General features: G+C 51.4%; 1 protein-coding gene across 1 annotated transcript in view; it reads left to right on the top strand.

Moving 5' to 3' along the window:
- LOC100064076 (contactin-associated protein-like 4) overlaps positions 1-16,521 on the top strand; it is a 170,170-nt gene that overhangs the window by 61,258 nt on the left and 92,391 nt on the right. Inside the window, exon 3 of the mRNA XM_023642816.2 lies at positions 1,336-1,529. Within this exon, the coding sequence (XP_023498584.2) occupies positions 1,336-1,529 (194 nt within the window). The remainder of the gene's footprint in view (positions 1-1,335; positions 1,530-16,521) is intronic.

Here is a 16,521-nt window from a genome sequence, read left to right as displayed (position 1 = left end):
TCACTCCATGATTGTTTTTAGGACGTAGGGATTTTCCTCAATTAATATTTGTGAATATTTGTTTCCTGATTTTCTGCAATAATTCTGTAAGGGTTTTACCATCCTCTCACTCAGTTTGGTGTATTGGACACTGTGTGGATTCTGAGCTTAATGGCGCCCAGTCCTGTCAGCCAGCAACGTGCAGGCTGCGTAGTGGTTGCTGTTCTGTCCTTCTTTCTCTTTCTTTCCTTCCTGCTTTCTCCCTTTCTTCCTTCCTTCCTCTCTCTCTCCCTTTCTTTCTTCCTTCCTTCATTCCCTCCTTTCTTCCTTCCTTTCTCTCTCTGTCTCTCTTTCTTTCTTACTTTTGCGTTGGAAGGGGGTTGTAAACCCTCAGGTGCTGTGGTTCTCTGCTGTCTTGCTGGCTTTACACTTCCCTCTCCATTCCCGTTGTCACTTTTATCTCCAAGAAGCGCTGTGCTCAGAAGACTGGCTTTGAGTCACACCTGCTCCTTTGAGCCTGGGTCTGGCCCTAATGGTGTGAGCCTGAGGTGAGCTCCACTTCCCAGTCTCTCCCCTGCCCCTCCCCTGGCCTCTGTGTCATCCCCACAGGTTCCCGCTCTGTCCCCTAGAGTCTCTGCTCAGGGCTGGGGTCTCAAGGAGTACTGGGCTCCACGCTCTCTTGCCGTTCTTCCTCCTCTTGTCCTCAGTCGCTTTGTCATCTATCTGTTCTCCGTCTGCAGGAGCCTGAGGTGCAGTCTGTTCTGTGAGACACCCCCCTCACTGCCCTGCAAGGCATTTCCCATGATTCCTTCTGCCATCACCCCCCCATGGGACTCACCTGCAGGACCACCCCCCAGTGAGTTCCTGAGCCTGCTACAGATGCCTTGATTTTCGTTTCTCCCAAGTCTGGGAACTCCTTGCCACAGAGCAGGGTCCTAGCATCCTTGCATGCCCGGGGCTGAACATGGACATCAGAGGTGGGGCGTCCCTGATAGATGTAGACTCCACTGTAAGTTAGCTGCACCTCCAGACATCCTATAAGGTGTTGAAGGCTCGATGATAAGCAGCCAGCACAATGGCCAAGGAAACACTGTTGTTCTCTGGGGTTCTCTGCTGGAGTGTGCACCCATCACGTGCAGCAGCTGGACCCTCAGTGGACACCTGACCTCCAGTGTGAGGAGGTCACATGACTCAGGGGTGCACAGATGATTCAGGTCAGTCATTCATTACTCGATGAATACAATCATGGGGCATTTATTATAGGTTTGGAAATGCACACATTCTCACCCAGGTCTCTCCTCCTTCCAGACAAATTCTAACGTTTACTCCTCTTCCTGTGTCCTCTTCCACAACAAGGAGCCGGGGGCTGGACGCCGCTCGTGTCAGACAAGAACCAGTGGCTGCAGATCGACCTTGGAGAGAGGGTGGAGGTCACCGCAGTGGCCACCCAGGGCGGGTACGGGAGCTCCGACTGGGTGACCAGCTACCTCCTGATGTTCAGCGACAGCAGCAGGAACTGGAAGCAGTACCGGAGAGAGGAAGGCGTCTCGGTAAGTACGTCCCCTTTACGTGACACAACTTGGGGCCGACTTAGGGTGACTCCTCCCGCAGTCACAAAGCTCTCAAATCCACCAGAGAAACAGAACCTGCAGAATTGCTTTGCCAAGGTTTTTGTGCATTTTCAGATGCATGAACATGCATAATTTAGTAAGTATCTAAATGTGAAATCGTTTTATAGCATACTGGAAAAATTGAAGAAAAAGTCCTTTTGTTTCCATTGAGGGTGTGGATGGCGCCGTGTGTAACATGCTGTGTGCAACAGCGTGGGGGCTGCACTGTCTCCGTGTCGTTTCACACCCACACAGGGGCCATTGTCTTCACTCCTTCTTTGATCCGAGGTTTCTGAAGGGCACGCATGGCCGACCTCCGTTCCTGGCATGTGCCGAAACGCAGAAATTGCCGCACGCGGTCTGCGGGGTCTGTCCTGCAGTCTGTGGCCACGTTCAGCGAGTCTTTGGGTAAAGACTTTGATGGGATTCAGTGACCTTGTGTCTCTGAACACCAGGGCTTCTTTGGGACAAATTGTCTTTGTTTGGTTAACTTTTGTGACTTTTAGGAAGTTATGTATTTTACCACATCTCTTTCATTACAGAATCATTGAAGTGACTTTGCTAACCTTTGTTCAACCTTACCGAGCTCTGACAATGGTTTAAAATGTTGGGTTTTGTGGTCGGAGTGTGGGCCGATAAAGGAGAGACCATACAGAGGCAGGTTATTGAAAGGCGGTGGTGATGACAAAGTCACAGGTGACTGGAAACGAGTGTGGAAGGAGGAAGCTTGAAGGAGGATTTCAGGTGGAAGACATCATTCTTTTCTGATGTAAAATGACATAAAAAGGTTAGTTTGGGTTTGCACCCACAAGTACCGTGTCACAGCCAGATAACCCTTGATTTCTTTGTTATGAGCTGTTGTGACTGACGGGGTGGGGGGTGCAGGAAGTAACCACCAGTGACAAGCAGACGGCGAGGGAATCCGAGAGGGGCTTTCTCTCTGGAGTATCCACGTCCTTTCCTGAACCTCCCAGCACCCGGGTCTGCACCATCAGCTCCTGCGGGCGTCGCCTGGGTCTCCTCACCCTTGTTGTAGGGTAAGGAGCCCAAGAAGCCCCCAGACTCAGAGACGTGAGCCAGGAGGCAGCAGCCCCACCTGCCAGGAAGTTGGTGCCGTATCACCTGATTCTTGTTCCAGACCAGGTGTTAGCTTCAACATGGTTGATTCCCATGTAAGGCACGTTAACAATTATATTGGTTAAGATTGATGCTGTTGACCCAATTTTTAAAAAGAGGAAGAAGGTGGAGAAACTGTGAGAATTTTTATTTTCCTGTTAACCAGCTTAGGCATCATCTCCTTGTTGCTTATTCTCAGGGGAAATAGAGCTGTGACTGACCCGAACAGTGGAAACAGGTGTGGGTGTTACTACACAACCCTATTGCTTGTGCGGAGGAGGAAAATAAGTTCCCCGTACCCTTCTGAGTTCTTGGCTGAGAATCCTGTAGGAAAAGAGATGAGCAAGAGAAGAACAGACACAAGTCTGTGGACATGTGTGTCTCATGTACACACGAGAGGTGCCCAGGGAAAACGAGGAACTCCTTGAGGAGGCTTAGAATTTGGGCTTAAAAACCAACTTAATAGGGAAGGAGGGGGACATGGCCTCTCATTTTTAGGGAAGATGACTCAGGAGAACAGATGGGGGGGACAGTTTGTGACAGAGTCTGGGTGTGGTGTCCACTTCTGGTCACCTCTCCTGTGACAAGAGTCCATCTTACAGGTTGGTGACATTCCCAGGGAGGGAGTTGGTGACACTGGAGTTCCTTTTGGAGGACCTGTCATTAGGCAGATGAGAGGGGTTCAGAGGAAGCCTTTCCCCGCATTTGCTGTTTTTCAAGTGTCTACAACTCAAAATAGTCAACGTACTGAGGCGGCAGGTTTTGGGGTGCTGTGTCCTGAACTCTACAGTCATGTTTTGGGGCAGCGTGTCTCCAACTTCTGCAATCATGTTTGGGGTAGCGTGTCCTGAACTCCTGCCATTGTATTTGGGGTAGTATGTCCTAAACTCCTGCAGTCATGTTTGGGGTGACATATTCTGCAGCCTTCATTCCCAGGAGACTTCAGATTGCATCATAATTGTTGGCTTTCTCACTTCTTTCCAACTCTTACTGCATAAGCCCCTTTAACATAAAGGATGTCTTTTATTCATCACTTTATTTATTTTTGGCATGCTTTCATTGTGTTAAAGATACATAATGTGAAATTGACCATTTTATTCATTTTAAATGTACAATTCGGAGCCATTAGGTACATTCACATTGTTGTGCAGCCATCACCACCAACATCTCCAGAATATTTTCATCTTTCCCACCTGAAACTCTGTCCCCATTAAACACTAACTCCCCAGCCCCCAGCGCCCACCATCCTCCTTTCTGTCTCTGTGCACCTGACTCCTCTGGGGACCTCAGAGAACTGGGATCATGCAGTATTTGCCTTTCTGTGTCTGACTTAGTTCACTTCAGCATCCTGTCCTCCAGGTTCTTCCATGTGGTAGCCTATGTCAGAATTCCCTTCCTTTTTATGGCTGCATACTATTCCATCGTATGTATAAACCACATTTTGTTTATCTTTCATCCATCTATAGATACTTGAGTTCTTTCCACCTTTCGGCTGTTGTCAATAATGCTGCTGTGAACATGGGTGTACAAATGTCTCGTGGAGATCCTGCTTTCCTTTCTTTCCCCAGAAGTGGAATTGCTGTATCATATGGTAATTTTGTGTTTAGTTTTTGAGGAGGAACCAGACAGCTTTCCATAGCAGCTGCACCGGTTTACATTCCCACCAGCAGCACCCACGGATTCCACTTTGTCTACCTCTGTGCCAACTTTATTTCATTTTATTTTTTGTAAAGCAGCCATCCTACTGGGTGTCAGGTGGCATCTCACTGGGGTTTCGATTTGCGTTCCCTGATGAGCAGTGATGTTGAGCATCTTTCCATGTGTTTATTGGGCATTTGTACATCTTCTTTAAGAAATGTCTATTCAAGTCCTTGCCCATTTTGTAATCTTGTTGTTTTATTGTTGAGTTATAGGAGTTTGTAATGTATACTAGACATTGACCCCTTATCAGATATATGATTTGGGAATTTTTCTCCCATTCTGTGGGCTGCCTTTTCACTCTGTTGAGAGTGTCCTTTAATGCACAAAAGTTTTTCATTTTGATGTAGTCGATTTCATCTACTTTTTTTGTCTTGTTTTATTTATTTTCAAACAGGATGTTAACAGGTGACACTGGAATAGCTTACCCTAAAGTAGTTTCAGCTGAGCTATAATTACCATTTACATCCTAATCTAGATGTTTCTCCTTTTTAATTTTCTTTTAACCAGAGCTGTTTTTACTTTCAAAGAAATAAAATCTCACTAGGTTGATAATTACTAGTTTTACCCTGTTGTCCTCACTTGAAATAAAACCGGCTGATCCTGGTGTCTCCAGCACCGTCATTCATAGTTAGCTCCTTTATGGTGAACTGGCATTTTATTAGAACTTCTGCCTTTTCCATAGGCATTTAGGCATTCGTTTTAGATTGGAATTGTAAAAGTCAGAATTAACTATTTACTTGCATCACCAAAAATATTAACACCGTTGTTAATGAAAATAACATACTCACCGTTAGCTGCATCAGCGTGTTTGTAGCCCTCTGACTTTTGAAATCGCCTTCAGTGTCTCTGCCTGTGACGTGGGGATTCCTAGTTTAGTCCAAGAGTGTTTCACAGGGGCTCAGGGGGCCTGGGGGTTTGCTGGGGGCACGTCTGCTGCCTCCCGTAGACTTCATCCTCAGGCTCCTCAGGATGGGAGGCCCCCGCCCACCCCGTTTCCCGTGGGCAGAGTCAGCAGGGGCAGCAGCTCTGTCCCCTTGCAGCCTCATGGGGGCATGCTGTGTGCACAGCCCCCCACCTCGCACCCCATCTCCCCTCACAGCAGGGCCCACAGGCTCCTTCCACATGCCGCCCCCGCCCTCCATCCTGGTGCGTTTTCAGGTGTCCGTCATCCTTGCTCACTGTGCTCGCCATTAGTACTGACCTCCAGGGACTGGCTGATGAAAACAAAAGGAAAGGAAAACTGTCCTTTGTACCAACTCTATGCTCAGTGCGCCTCACTGGTCATTTGTCCAGATGACGGGCTTGTCTGAGAATGCCCTGGATTTGTCAGGAAAAGCGAGAAAAGGAAAAGAATCGAGAGACAGGCTTAAAGCCCCTGGAGTTATGAAGGCTGTGGTCAAGAGAAAAGGCCCATTTTTACTGCAGTTGTGGCATCTGGACGCTTCCTGAATAATCAGTATTATATTCAGGGGACAGGTGACTCTCCAGGGAGGTATGATCTCACTCAATGCTGTTTTAAGTGTGGTTTGGAACGGTCCCCATGTCCAGTCAGGTCTGAAGGGTGGACACCACAGATGCCGGGCAGGGGGACACGGATATTCCACCACCTGTGTAGCTTCCCGGGGGTGCCTGGTGCCACGATGTAGGAGTTTTAACTCCACACTGGGGTCGGTGCTGGGGTAATGGAGGTTTCAAGGTCAAGTTTAACAGTTCTAGAGTTCAACAGTTCTCGAAAAGTGTGCAGGGGCCATGTGAAGGAGCTCGGGGCCCGTGGACCACGGAAAGAAGACTGGCCCACAGGCGGTGGGTCAGCGGCCTGGGCGGTTCCTCCTCACAGGGCATCTGCGCCAGTTTACTATGTTGCACGTGTCCACAAACCAGCAGCTCAAGCAGCACCCACACTTACGATCTCAGCTCTGTGGGTCAGAAGTCAGCGTGGCCTGGCTGGCTCTCCGTCTGGTGTGTCATGGGCCACAGTCAAGGTGTCGGCTGAGCTGGGCTCTCACCTGCAGGCTCTGGGGGACCGTCGCTTTCTTCCTGGTGGCAGATCTGGTGGGACTGAGGTCCCTGTGTCCTTGCTAGCTCCTGGGGCTCATCCATCTTCAACCCAGGGATGGCACCAAAGATCCTCCTTGGGCTCCGAATCTTTCCTTCTCTGACTCCTGGATCCCGATTTAGAGGCACATGTCATAGGTTAGGCCCTCTTCTCAGGTCAGTGGCGTCCTGCAACTTAGCCTAAAGGAGAGGGTCCCTCACGTCCTCCGTCCCAGGATTGCACAGGGCCTGTGCATTGGGGCGGGGAACTGAGGGTCATCGGAAAATTCTGCCTGTCACACACTCTACTGCTCCTGTGGGAACTGCCGATTGCCCACCTGCAAGGAATATGGTGAGAGTCCCGGACGCTGTCCTTGGAGCCCTGGTCTTAAAGCCAGGCTCATCCTGTGAGGTGGGGCTGGGCGCCTGCTCAGGTGAGGGAGCCATGGGGACGCACAGCCGCCAGCTCAGAGAGGATGGGGTCTTAGTGGTGCCCCCACGGGTGGGTGGATGCTGACACCCATGGACTCTCCCCCTTGGCTGGGAGCGTCTGAGCACAGGCCGCCTGTGCTCCCAGCACACGGCTCTGTGATAACCCTCGGGGCCCAGCGGTGCCTGAGCAGGTGGCTGGCCTTCCCTCCAAGTGGCCATGACCGCAGTGGTCCTCACAGATGGCCACATCTTCAGGGCCCTCTGGGTCTCTACGGTGCTCTGTGGTCCTTGAGTCCTGCCCTGTCTCCATCATCTCAGCTGTCCTAACAAACAGCACAGGCAGCAGCCACCCAGCAGGCGCGTTGCTCACAGCCTGGAGGCCGGGCGTCCGAGATTGGAGGTGAGGAGCTTTGGTTTCTGATCACGGAGGCCCCATGCTCAGGACCTCAGTCGCCTTAATCTCCTCCTCGAAGCTCCATCTCCAAATGCAGTCCCTCGAATCAGGGCTCCCACGCGTGAACTCTGGGGACACCGTTCAGCCCGCAGCAGCCCTGTGCAGTTTGTGCCCCGTTCTCTCCTCCTTTCTTATTTCTCCCATTTTTCTCTGTTTCTCTCCTTCTGTTACCATCCTCCCCACGCTCATGCCTCGGGGCCGTCCATTCCCTGTGCTGACCCCACTGCCCCCCATGGGCAGAAACTTGTCCCGACGGGGACACAGAAACCCCTCTGGGTATTTCTGAGAGGGCCAAGCGTGGAATCGACAGTAAAATTTAGGAGATGATGGAGGAGTGAAAGGAGAAGTGTTAAGGGAGATTAGGAAGTGAGGGAGCCAACACCAACCCCCAACCCCAAAAGGAAAAGCACTTCTGCGCCCCCCATCACAGCCGGTCACAGGGCGGGGGCCACCACTGGAGGCTGCAGTCTGGACCCAGGGCCCTGGTCAGCAGCACCGGCCCGGAGAGCCACAGAAGCTGAGGAAACTCATCTCCTGCCTCTGCCCCCGACAGCCTGGCAGAGCCTGCAGACAGGACCGTCCAGGCCAGGTGGTGGGTCTGCGGACGTCCTGCCTGGGGAGAAGGAGGGCTCCTGAGCCCTCTTGGTGCCACTCCCTCTCCCAGAAAACTAACTACCCAGCTAGTTGGTCAGTTAGTTCTGGTGGGAAGCCCTCTCTCCCCAGCCTGGTGCACATGGCGAAGGGACGCGGTAGAGACGAGCTCAGATCGGTCAGATTCCCAGGCGCACAGTCAGCCCCTCAGACATGGACAGACGGACAAGGGAGGATGGGCGAGGACGGGCAGGGCTGGGGCCTTGCCATCAGCCCCATTCCCCTCCCTCCTTCTCTCCCTGTGCTGGCCTCTCCCTCCTGCTTTCACCTCGAGTATCCGTCACTCCCCTTGCCTCCCATCCCCTACAAGAGGCCGGCCCCAGACACGGCCAAAGGACAGTCCTGTCTCGTGTCAGCTGGTGCTCAGGGTACAAAGATCCAGTTGGTGAATCCTCTGCAGACTTTACTTTGGGGACGACTTCTAACTATTAGAAAGAAAATTCCTCCTTTTGGCTCCACCTGCATCGGAGGTAGCTCACCTGCCCAGGTGTCCTGAGAGCTGGACAGGCCAGGCCGGGGGAATGCCCTGCTGTCCTGAGAGCTGGACAGGCCAGGCCAGGGAAGCCCTGCTTCTTCCCCCACTTTCATAGACAGAGCCCCAGGAGGTGGGCCCGTGAGGACCAACTGCACTTTCCGCAGAAATAATGGGAGCTGCGCTGTCCTCGTTAGGAACCATTAGAACTCAAATTTAAAGGTCACGTGGATGTATGTGAACTTGAGGTGTGAGCTGTTCAGGATTCGATGACAACTTAAAATTTAGGAAGGTTTTTCCTGAGGTGCAAGATCTTTATGTGACACATACACCCGTCTATAACATTCTGGGAAAACATATTTGAGAAGAATGAAGAGGAAATTAATTAAAGTAAGTTTAAGTTTTAACATAAAACCAGTGTTCCACTTAATAGACACTTTTCTTTCTGCCTTCAAGAATCATGTGCCGGCAGGCATTCAGGATGGAATTCAGCAGAATTAGGGAATCATTTGCAGCCATAGATCTCTTGGACATCTTCCAAATAGAAGCAGGAAAATAAAATGGAAAGAGGAGGCATCTGGAGACAGGTCTCAGTTACACGGCAGTGAAAGAACCACGCAGCTTCCTGAGGAAGCAGAACAGGCAGCTAGCGCGTGTTAACACAGAGAGACGGTGGGGGCGTGTGGGGTGGACGGGAGGCTTCCGGCCACAGCTGGAATCTTTGTTTAACCTTTGGAAGATCTGCAGGACTTACAGAGAAGGTCGGAGTCGGTTCAATCCAGTCTTGTTTGTCTTTTCTTCTGTTTGCTCGAAATATCCCAAAATCTAAGTGATCATAATGAAGACATCCTGGATGCACTTTTAAGAGGAGTTAATAGGAACAGGAGGATTGAGTGGCCTCATGTGTTTGTTTTAGGACAGATAGTGAAACTGAGTGGGACCAACTTCAGTTAATTTAAAACTGCATAAAGGCTAATTGATCCCGACCCACGCTGGCTTTGGAGGTTCTGATGGGCAGTTCACACGTGGGTTCCATCAGGACAGACCCTGAGTCATTAGCAGAGCCATCGTGGCTGCTTGTGCACAATGAGGGCATCAGCATGACCTCAGGGTTGATGGTGTCAGAGCCAAAATTGCCCCAGACAAAGTGGAAAGGCCAGGGAGACCTTGCAATGGGAGAGAGAGAGACCAGACGCAGACTGAACTCTGCTCCGAGGAAGCAAAGGGCGGGGGAGGCTTTGGTGCTGGGACCCCCGTGGCCTTATCCAGAGGAACAGGCAACTTCTCACGTCTCCGAGACAGCAGTGGGTTTGCAGCGTGGAGACAGGCGCCCCCTGAAGTCAGGCTCCTGTACCCCTGCAGAAACTGGGGGACGGGCACCACCTCCTCGATGATCACGTTTCAAAGGGACAGCTCCCAGGTCCTTGGGAAAGAGGGTCCCGGGTGTGGAACCGGCAGCTCTGAGGCAGCGTCCCTGGAGCATAGCCAGAGAAGGGATGAACCCCGCCAGGCACCCGCCACCTCTGAAGATCTAGGTACAGAGTCACATTGGGATTCTCAACCTGGCTAATGATTTTAAAGAGAAAAACTGAGCGAAAGCCAAAGACTTCAGGTTCCATTTGAGGTGCAACTTGGTGGCTCATATTCCACACAGCCAGAGGTCACTGAAGGAGGCCGCAGGTTCTGTGCTTCCAGGAGGCCCCCTGAGGGGGGCCGTGGTCGCCAGGGTGCAGGGCATGAGGACCGCCCACTTTCCTGACCTTGCCCCCATGCAGGTGAGACCTGGTGTGTCTGTGGCTCTGGGCCCTCCCGTCATCCCTCCCAGCCAGGATTCACTTTGCAGAGCCGGTGTCCCCGGTCACTCGGGATCTTTGGGAGCTGTACCTGCTCTCTATTTTCCCAGGGGGCCCGCTAAGTCTTGCTGGCCATAATCTCTTCAGGAACGAAGCTCTCACACTCCAGGAGGCCGGCTTTTTCTACATCAACCTTCTTCCCTTCAATGTATTTTGGGTGGTGCCATTTCCTTGATTTTTTTTTAGTTGAAATCAAGATGTTGTTCAGACAGACAAACTAGAAAAATATGACACAATTTTTAACAATAATGCAAACACTATGCACTAAAGGATGTTAAAGTTTCCTTGCATTTGTAATTCCGACAAAAAATTAAAACACGTTTTTTTAAAATTCAGAGGTGGCCTAATTTCTGGCTAGATTTCACTGGCTTTTGGCTCAGCCCGGGCCCCCGGAAGGTGGGTCATCACGTCACCTGCATCAGCCAGGTGCCCTGAGCCCCAGGGGTGGGCTATTCTGGGGATAGGCTGCTGGGGCTCAAGTCTAGGGCAGTGGCAGAAAACCCCAGTGCACGGGGAAGTCACAGTAGAGTCACCGGGGGTTCTGAGTACCCGAGGCCCAGGCTGAGCCCCCAGTTGACGTAGGGAACCCCAGAGAGACCTAGGCAGGGCACTCTGCAGCACCTCTGCGGGTGGCGCCTATTTGCAAACCACCTGGAAGCTTCTTAGAAACACAGCGTCTCAGCCCCCCTCTCGTCTGAAGCCTAATCTTCAACCATCAGCTGCCGGGTGATTCTCTGTGCATTTCGGTCTGAGCATCACTCCCCACACGCTGCAGGGCCTGTGCACGAGCTCTGGGGTATGTTCCATCATTTTGAAAGAGTAACACATATCTGTTGTGTCTTATAATAAAATAAAACCTGGGCTTGTGTGTTTATGACATAGAGAGAACTTGGTCCCGAATTAGCTGCAGAAGTTAATTCTACTGCAGAAAGACGTGAGAATATGCCAGACCTGCCTCGTGTATTCAGGACTCTCGTGGGAAAGTCAGGCACGTGGGTGACCCCTTCTTGGGCATCGTGCACCCCCGATGAGTTTGTTTGGAGAATGCAGATGGCGGGGCGGTGACGCACACCCTCGAGGAGGAAGTGCTCTGAGGTTGAAGACGTGAGATGCAGGAAGTCCCAGGACACCTGAGCCAGCCACAGACGGACCACACCTGTGGGCCGCCCAGCTCCCTGTGGGCCCGAAAGTTGTTCTCTTCGTGGGAAGAGACCATCTCTGGGACAATAATCGCATGGAGAAACCTTGACAAAGAAAGTGGACACATTCACTTCCACCCCGTAGACACATGTTAAGAATAAGTGGGAAATTAGCTCATCCCAGGCATCTTTTAATAAACTTGAGATGATGACCATTGGAAAGCAGAATTTGGTTATGTTACTAATTAGGTAAGCGGTTCTTACTGAGCCTGTGTTAAAATGATTTTCTTCCCCTTTACAACTCTAAAGGAGAAAATGAGAAGAAAAACTGTCGGTCGTGTGCTATCCAACATTGGTGTTAAAGAGGTTGAAACTCAGAGCCGAGAGAAACAAAGACAGTATGATGGCAGAACATTGATTATGAATCAAGAAGGAAAGACTAATCAACACCCAGTCGGAAAAGGAGGAAAGGTTGTTGTGAAGTGATTCATCAGTAGAAGAATGTAGGATGTTTCTAGAAACGGGAGCCAAGAAGTCAAGCAGACAGCAATACATCTAAAAATCATCTCATTGGAGAAGAGTGCATGCAAGAAGATTAAACACGCGGAGCCCTCCCGCCACCAGCCCCGGCCAGGCGCTGAGCCCCAGAGGAGGGAGCTTCTGGCCCCCCCCAGCGTCCTGTTCTTCGTCTCCTGGCTGAGAACTATCTGCACCTTGAGCCAGCAGCCTGCGAAGCTTCGGGTTGGCTTCCCCCTGGCTCTGAGACCCCCCACGTGTGTCCGTCCCTGTTACCTGAATATTAGACAATTTAACTTAACACAAGATGCAACTTGAGCTCTCTGGTCAGTTGGATGGCCATGCTCAGTCCCCTGTCGCGGGACCACCCCCTGTGGGAGTGGACGGGGCGTGTCTGCTGCCCATGGCGTTGGGCTCGGCCCGTCACTCACTTTGAGAGGGGACGTTGGTGGTGAGCGGCCCTACTACTCCTGTGACCCCCACTTGGTATTTGTTTCTCATGGACCTTCTGTCAACAAGAGAGACTCATCTGAGTGGTAAATGGAATGAGGCAGAAAACCAGGACCTGGCAAGTTGATCTGAGGATGTGAACAGTGAGAATCCGCCCAGTGTGGTTCCCACTCTCTCTCCTCTTCTCTCACTCTCTCTCCCAATCTCTCTCTTTCTTACACAGAATTGTGAGTGTCTGAAAACACCTGATACAGTCTCCAGCTGCTGTTTCTCTATAATGAAGTTTCCCTTTATCGCTGCCCCAGTTCCTGGATGCCTTCGCCCCAAGCCCACCCCCAGGCTTGTCTCCCAGCACAGACATGAGCTGAGGCTCTGAATAGGGGCACAGAGCTGAAGGGGCATGGAGAAAGAGGGGAGGAAGACGAGGCAGAGGAGGGGAATGTGGAGGAGGAGGGGGTATGGGGAGGAGGAGGACGTGGAGGAGGAGGAGTGGGTATGGGGAGGAGGGGGAGGCTGGGTTTCCAGGCCACATGCTCTGTGTCCATAGGTAGCCTGGGTTGGTTTGCACCCTCCTAAGAACACGCCCTGCAGGGACAAGACTCCGGGTGTCAGCAGCCCCACGGGGTCAGCCCACTGGCTGGAGGAAGAGGGAGGGAGGAGGGTTGTTGGGATTGAGTCTCCACGTGCAGCGCACACTGTATGATTTTTCCATGTGTCTATGGTAAGAAACACAGAATCTTTCCGGGTGTGGATGGGTCGCAGGTGCCATGATCTAGAGCAATGCCTGTGAAGGTTGAGTGACTGCTCTGCTCGGTCACCACTGGAACTGGCAGCCATCAGCCCGGGAGGAACAGCTTGTGGTGTATGTTGGATAGAAGATGAAACAACCTATTTTTTTTATGGTGTAGTGATAAGTGGCAGAGAGGTAATCGTGGAGGCCCCACATGAGTTGTTTGAAAGCTGCATAAGTGGGGACACGTCTGTGACTAAGATCTTGTGTGGACGCAGCTGTCGGCTAAGGATCTTGCAAGCAGGACAGAGCCCTGGGGCCGGCTCCTGGGGCCACTGACCACAGAGAGACCCTGGCCCGAGTCCTGAGCCCTGAGTCCATGCTCAGGCTGAGCTTCCCGCTGGCCGGGGGACAGGCTGGCTGCTCCCTCAGTCCCAGATGTCCAGCGGCAGAATGAATCACCGGCCGTGGGGGCGTCCCTCTTCCTTCTGTTTCCTGCGAGGGTCCGATGGCTCACCGGCTCCTACACCAGCTCTGAGATGGACTGTGAGCAATTGCATCTCAGCTCCGAGGAGGGACAGAACGAGCCCGAGGGTGCTGCACTGGGCACCTGACCCAGATCCAACCGAAACCCAGGTGGGTGCTGGCACTTTCTCCTTCCACAAGATGCAGACACATCTGTGAGTCGAGGGGCTGGTCTCCTCACCCAGAGGAACCCCGCCAGGGACACCAGGAACGCAGGTGTCATCCAAACAGGACAGTGCCCACCCAGGTCAGCGCTCTCTCCCTCTCTACTCGAGTATTCAAAACACTAAGAATTGGGCTGGAGTGATCAAATAAAGAGAAGGAACAGAAATCGAGACAGAGCACCCAGGGGTCAGCAGGGTGTGGAGCCCAGACCTCCTGACCAGAGACCACATGGGGCACCGTCACTGGGGAGCGGGGGGCGGATTCTCAGGGAAGCCTTTGCTGGACCGAGGAGACTCAGCCCCCTCACGCACCCACACACTCATGTAGGTATTCTGTTCCCTTTGGGCTGAGGTTTAAACAAAAGGAAAAACAAAGGCACCAAATTTCTAGCTCCAAGAAATGTAGCCAAACGGAAGCCGGGTGAGACGGGTGGGCAAGCCCTGCGGGGAGGGGCTGCTGGCTCCTGCTTGGTCTTCATTCATGGCAGGGCACAGAGGGGACAGCGACTCGCGGCTGAGCCCCAGCTCCCTGCTCCGGGAAGGGGAAGGTTACTCTCATCCACCCATTTCCTGCACGGAGAGATTCGTTTTGAGCTCAGAGTGAAACATAGGGCTGTAGTTATTTTTGTTTTCTAGAATTGCTGAATCAAGACGTCTTTACTTTCTCAGTAAAAAGCCCAACACGGCTTTAGAAACACATTTGTTGAAAATTAGATATTTGATTTGACAGATTCTGAAACATATTTGGTTGAATCCAGACTGATGAACGTTTTCTCTAAATGCAAAAGAGCTTCCATCACTTGTCAGCAAGTGCATATTTTTGCACAAACAAGAGCAGAGCTTCCACGATGAGCTTTCTCTGAGGAGCAGAGCAGGGCGTACGCGGAACCCTTGCTTGAGGGGATGTGATGAGGGGACATCTGCACGCGGCTATTTAGGCATCAGCCATTGTAGCCCAAATTCCACGTGGACACTGACCTCTGAAAAAGGGAACACTCATTCAGAAGTTCTCAAACTTAGGTTTGGAGAAGAATTATCAGAGTTTGTTTGGTAAACAATCATATCTTGCACTTTAGGTATTTGTAAGTAATTCATTTTGTAATAATCGAGGTTTATAACTATTGTCTAGAAAGTATTTTTTAAAGATATGGGCAAGCAAGTCATTTTTAAGATATTTTATTTATTATTTGTATTTTTTGTGTTGTCATAAATATAAGAACTCAGCGTTCTAGAAAATATTAATAGTTCATATATTAACAGACATCAATTTTTCATAGCGTTTATTGCAAGCATGATTATCAGTAACATTCTTCTGTAATACAAAATTCGCAGTCTGGCGATCTGAATCATGAGAGCCACAACACTGCTTGTTATAACCAAGGTCCGGAGCAGGAGCAGAAGGTGCCAGGTGCCCAGCCCGCAGGTGTCGTTTATTGCCAAAGGGTCTTCAGAAACCCTGTCAACCATTTCCTTTTCACCAATTAGAGTACTGAGAACAACAACTAAATGCCTCGCCCAGCCCCACAGACTGGATGCAACAGCTCTGGTGCCAGCATCCACCCTGCTCACCTGGAGGGCTTCACCTGGGAGGGTGTCTCTGCTGCAGGGAGCAGGCCCAGAGCACACAGCATCGTGTGCCATGTGATCTCAGGCACAGCCTGGGTGAGTGAGCCTGAGTTCAGCCCGGTCAGTGGACACAATAAGGGGAAGTTTTCAAATTGTGCTTGAAGCCAGGGCTTGGAGCCTCGTATCACAGTAAAGGGGAGGAATGATTCCTGCTCCCTCCCTTGTTCTAATTGTTCACTGAGTGTCTTTTCCTCGGGCACATCCTCGAAAACAGGGTATTTTTGGTGTTTCTGTATCTGTGTATGTAATAGTGTTTTATCTGCCATTTTACTTCTGTTTTTTAGTAAGAGGCTCTCATGTTGCTATGTACACACCCAGGATGTGGCTTCAGTCACAACATTGCACACTACTGATGCCCCCACCTCACGTCCACTCTCCTTTCTCCTTGTGACGGGCGCCCAAAGGGCTCTGACTCCCTGATGCTACAGATGACCCTGGGGTGGTCAGCCCGGACCTGTGTCCTGTGCCCCTCCCCTGATCGTTTCCTCACGTGTATTCCCAACTGCAGCAATGTCTGCCCACGGCGTGTGTCTGTGACCCACAGGTGCCGACGGCACCTGGGGATAGCTGCATCCATCTTCCTTCCCACCACGACCCACAACTGCTCTTGTGTACCCACAAACACCCACATTTCACACGATGTCTCATCGTCCCCATGTGCCCTGTCTTGATTCCTGGGTTCGTGGGTTCATTGGCTTTTTCTGTGTCCACTTCTGTGTGGCCCTAGGAAGTCACTGGATTTTTCTGTGCCTCTTTTCTGGAGGGAAAGTAGCAACTTCCCCCCTCACAGGGAGGTCATGAGCTTCAGAGTAGAGATTGTGCAAGAGAAGGGCGGCCCGGCTGCCAGCGCACGCCAGCAAACGCAGCTACCCATGCTATTTTTTCACTTGCCAACAAAGAAAGAAAGAAGATGGTGCTTCAAGAGGAAAAGGTAGACAGCTTTTGGAAGGGGAGCGGGTCCACATTGTATGCCCATCCCAGTGGTCAGAGGACCATGGCCAGCTCTAAGGGGGTCGCTGGGTGTGTTTACGAGGTGGGTAGAACCACAGTGAGAGGATGATGGGGGCCT

This window comes from Equus caballus, chromosome 6, assembly GCF_041296265.1.
Source record: "Equus caballus isolate H_3958 breed thoroughbred chromosome 6, TB-T2T, whole genome shotgun sequence".
Lineage (NCBI taxonomy): Eukaryota > Metazoa > Chordata > Mammalia > Perissodactyla > Equidae > Equus > Equus caballus.
Note: the sequence above shows the minus strand (reverse complement) of the source record. Positions and strands in the feature narration are given on the sequence as shown.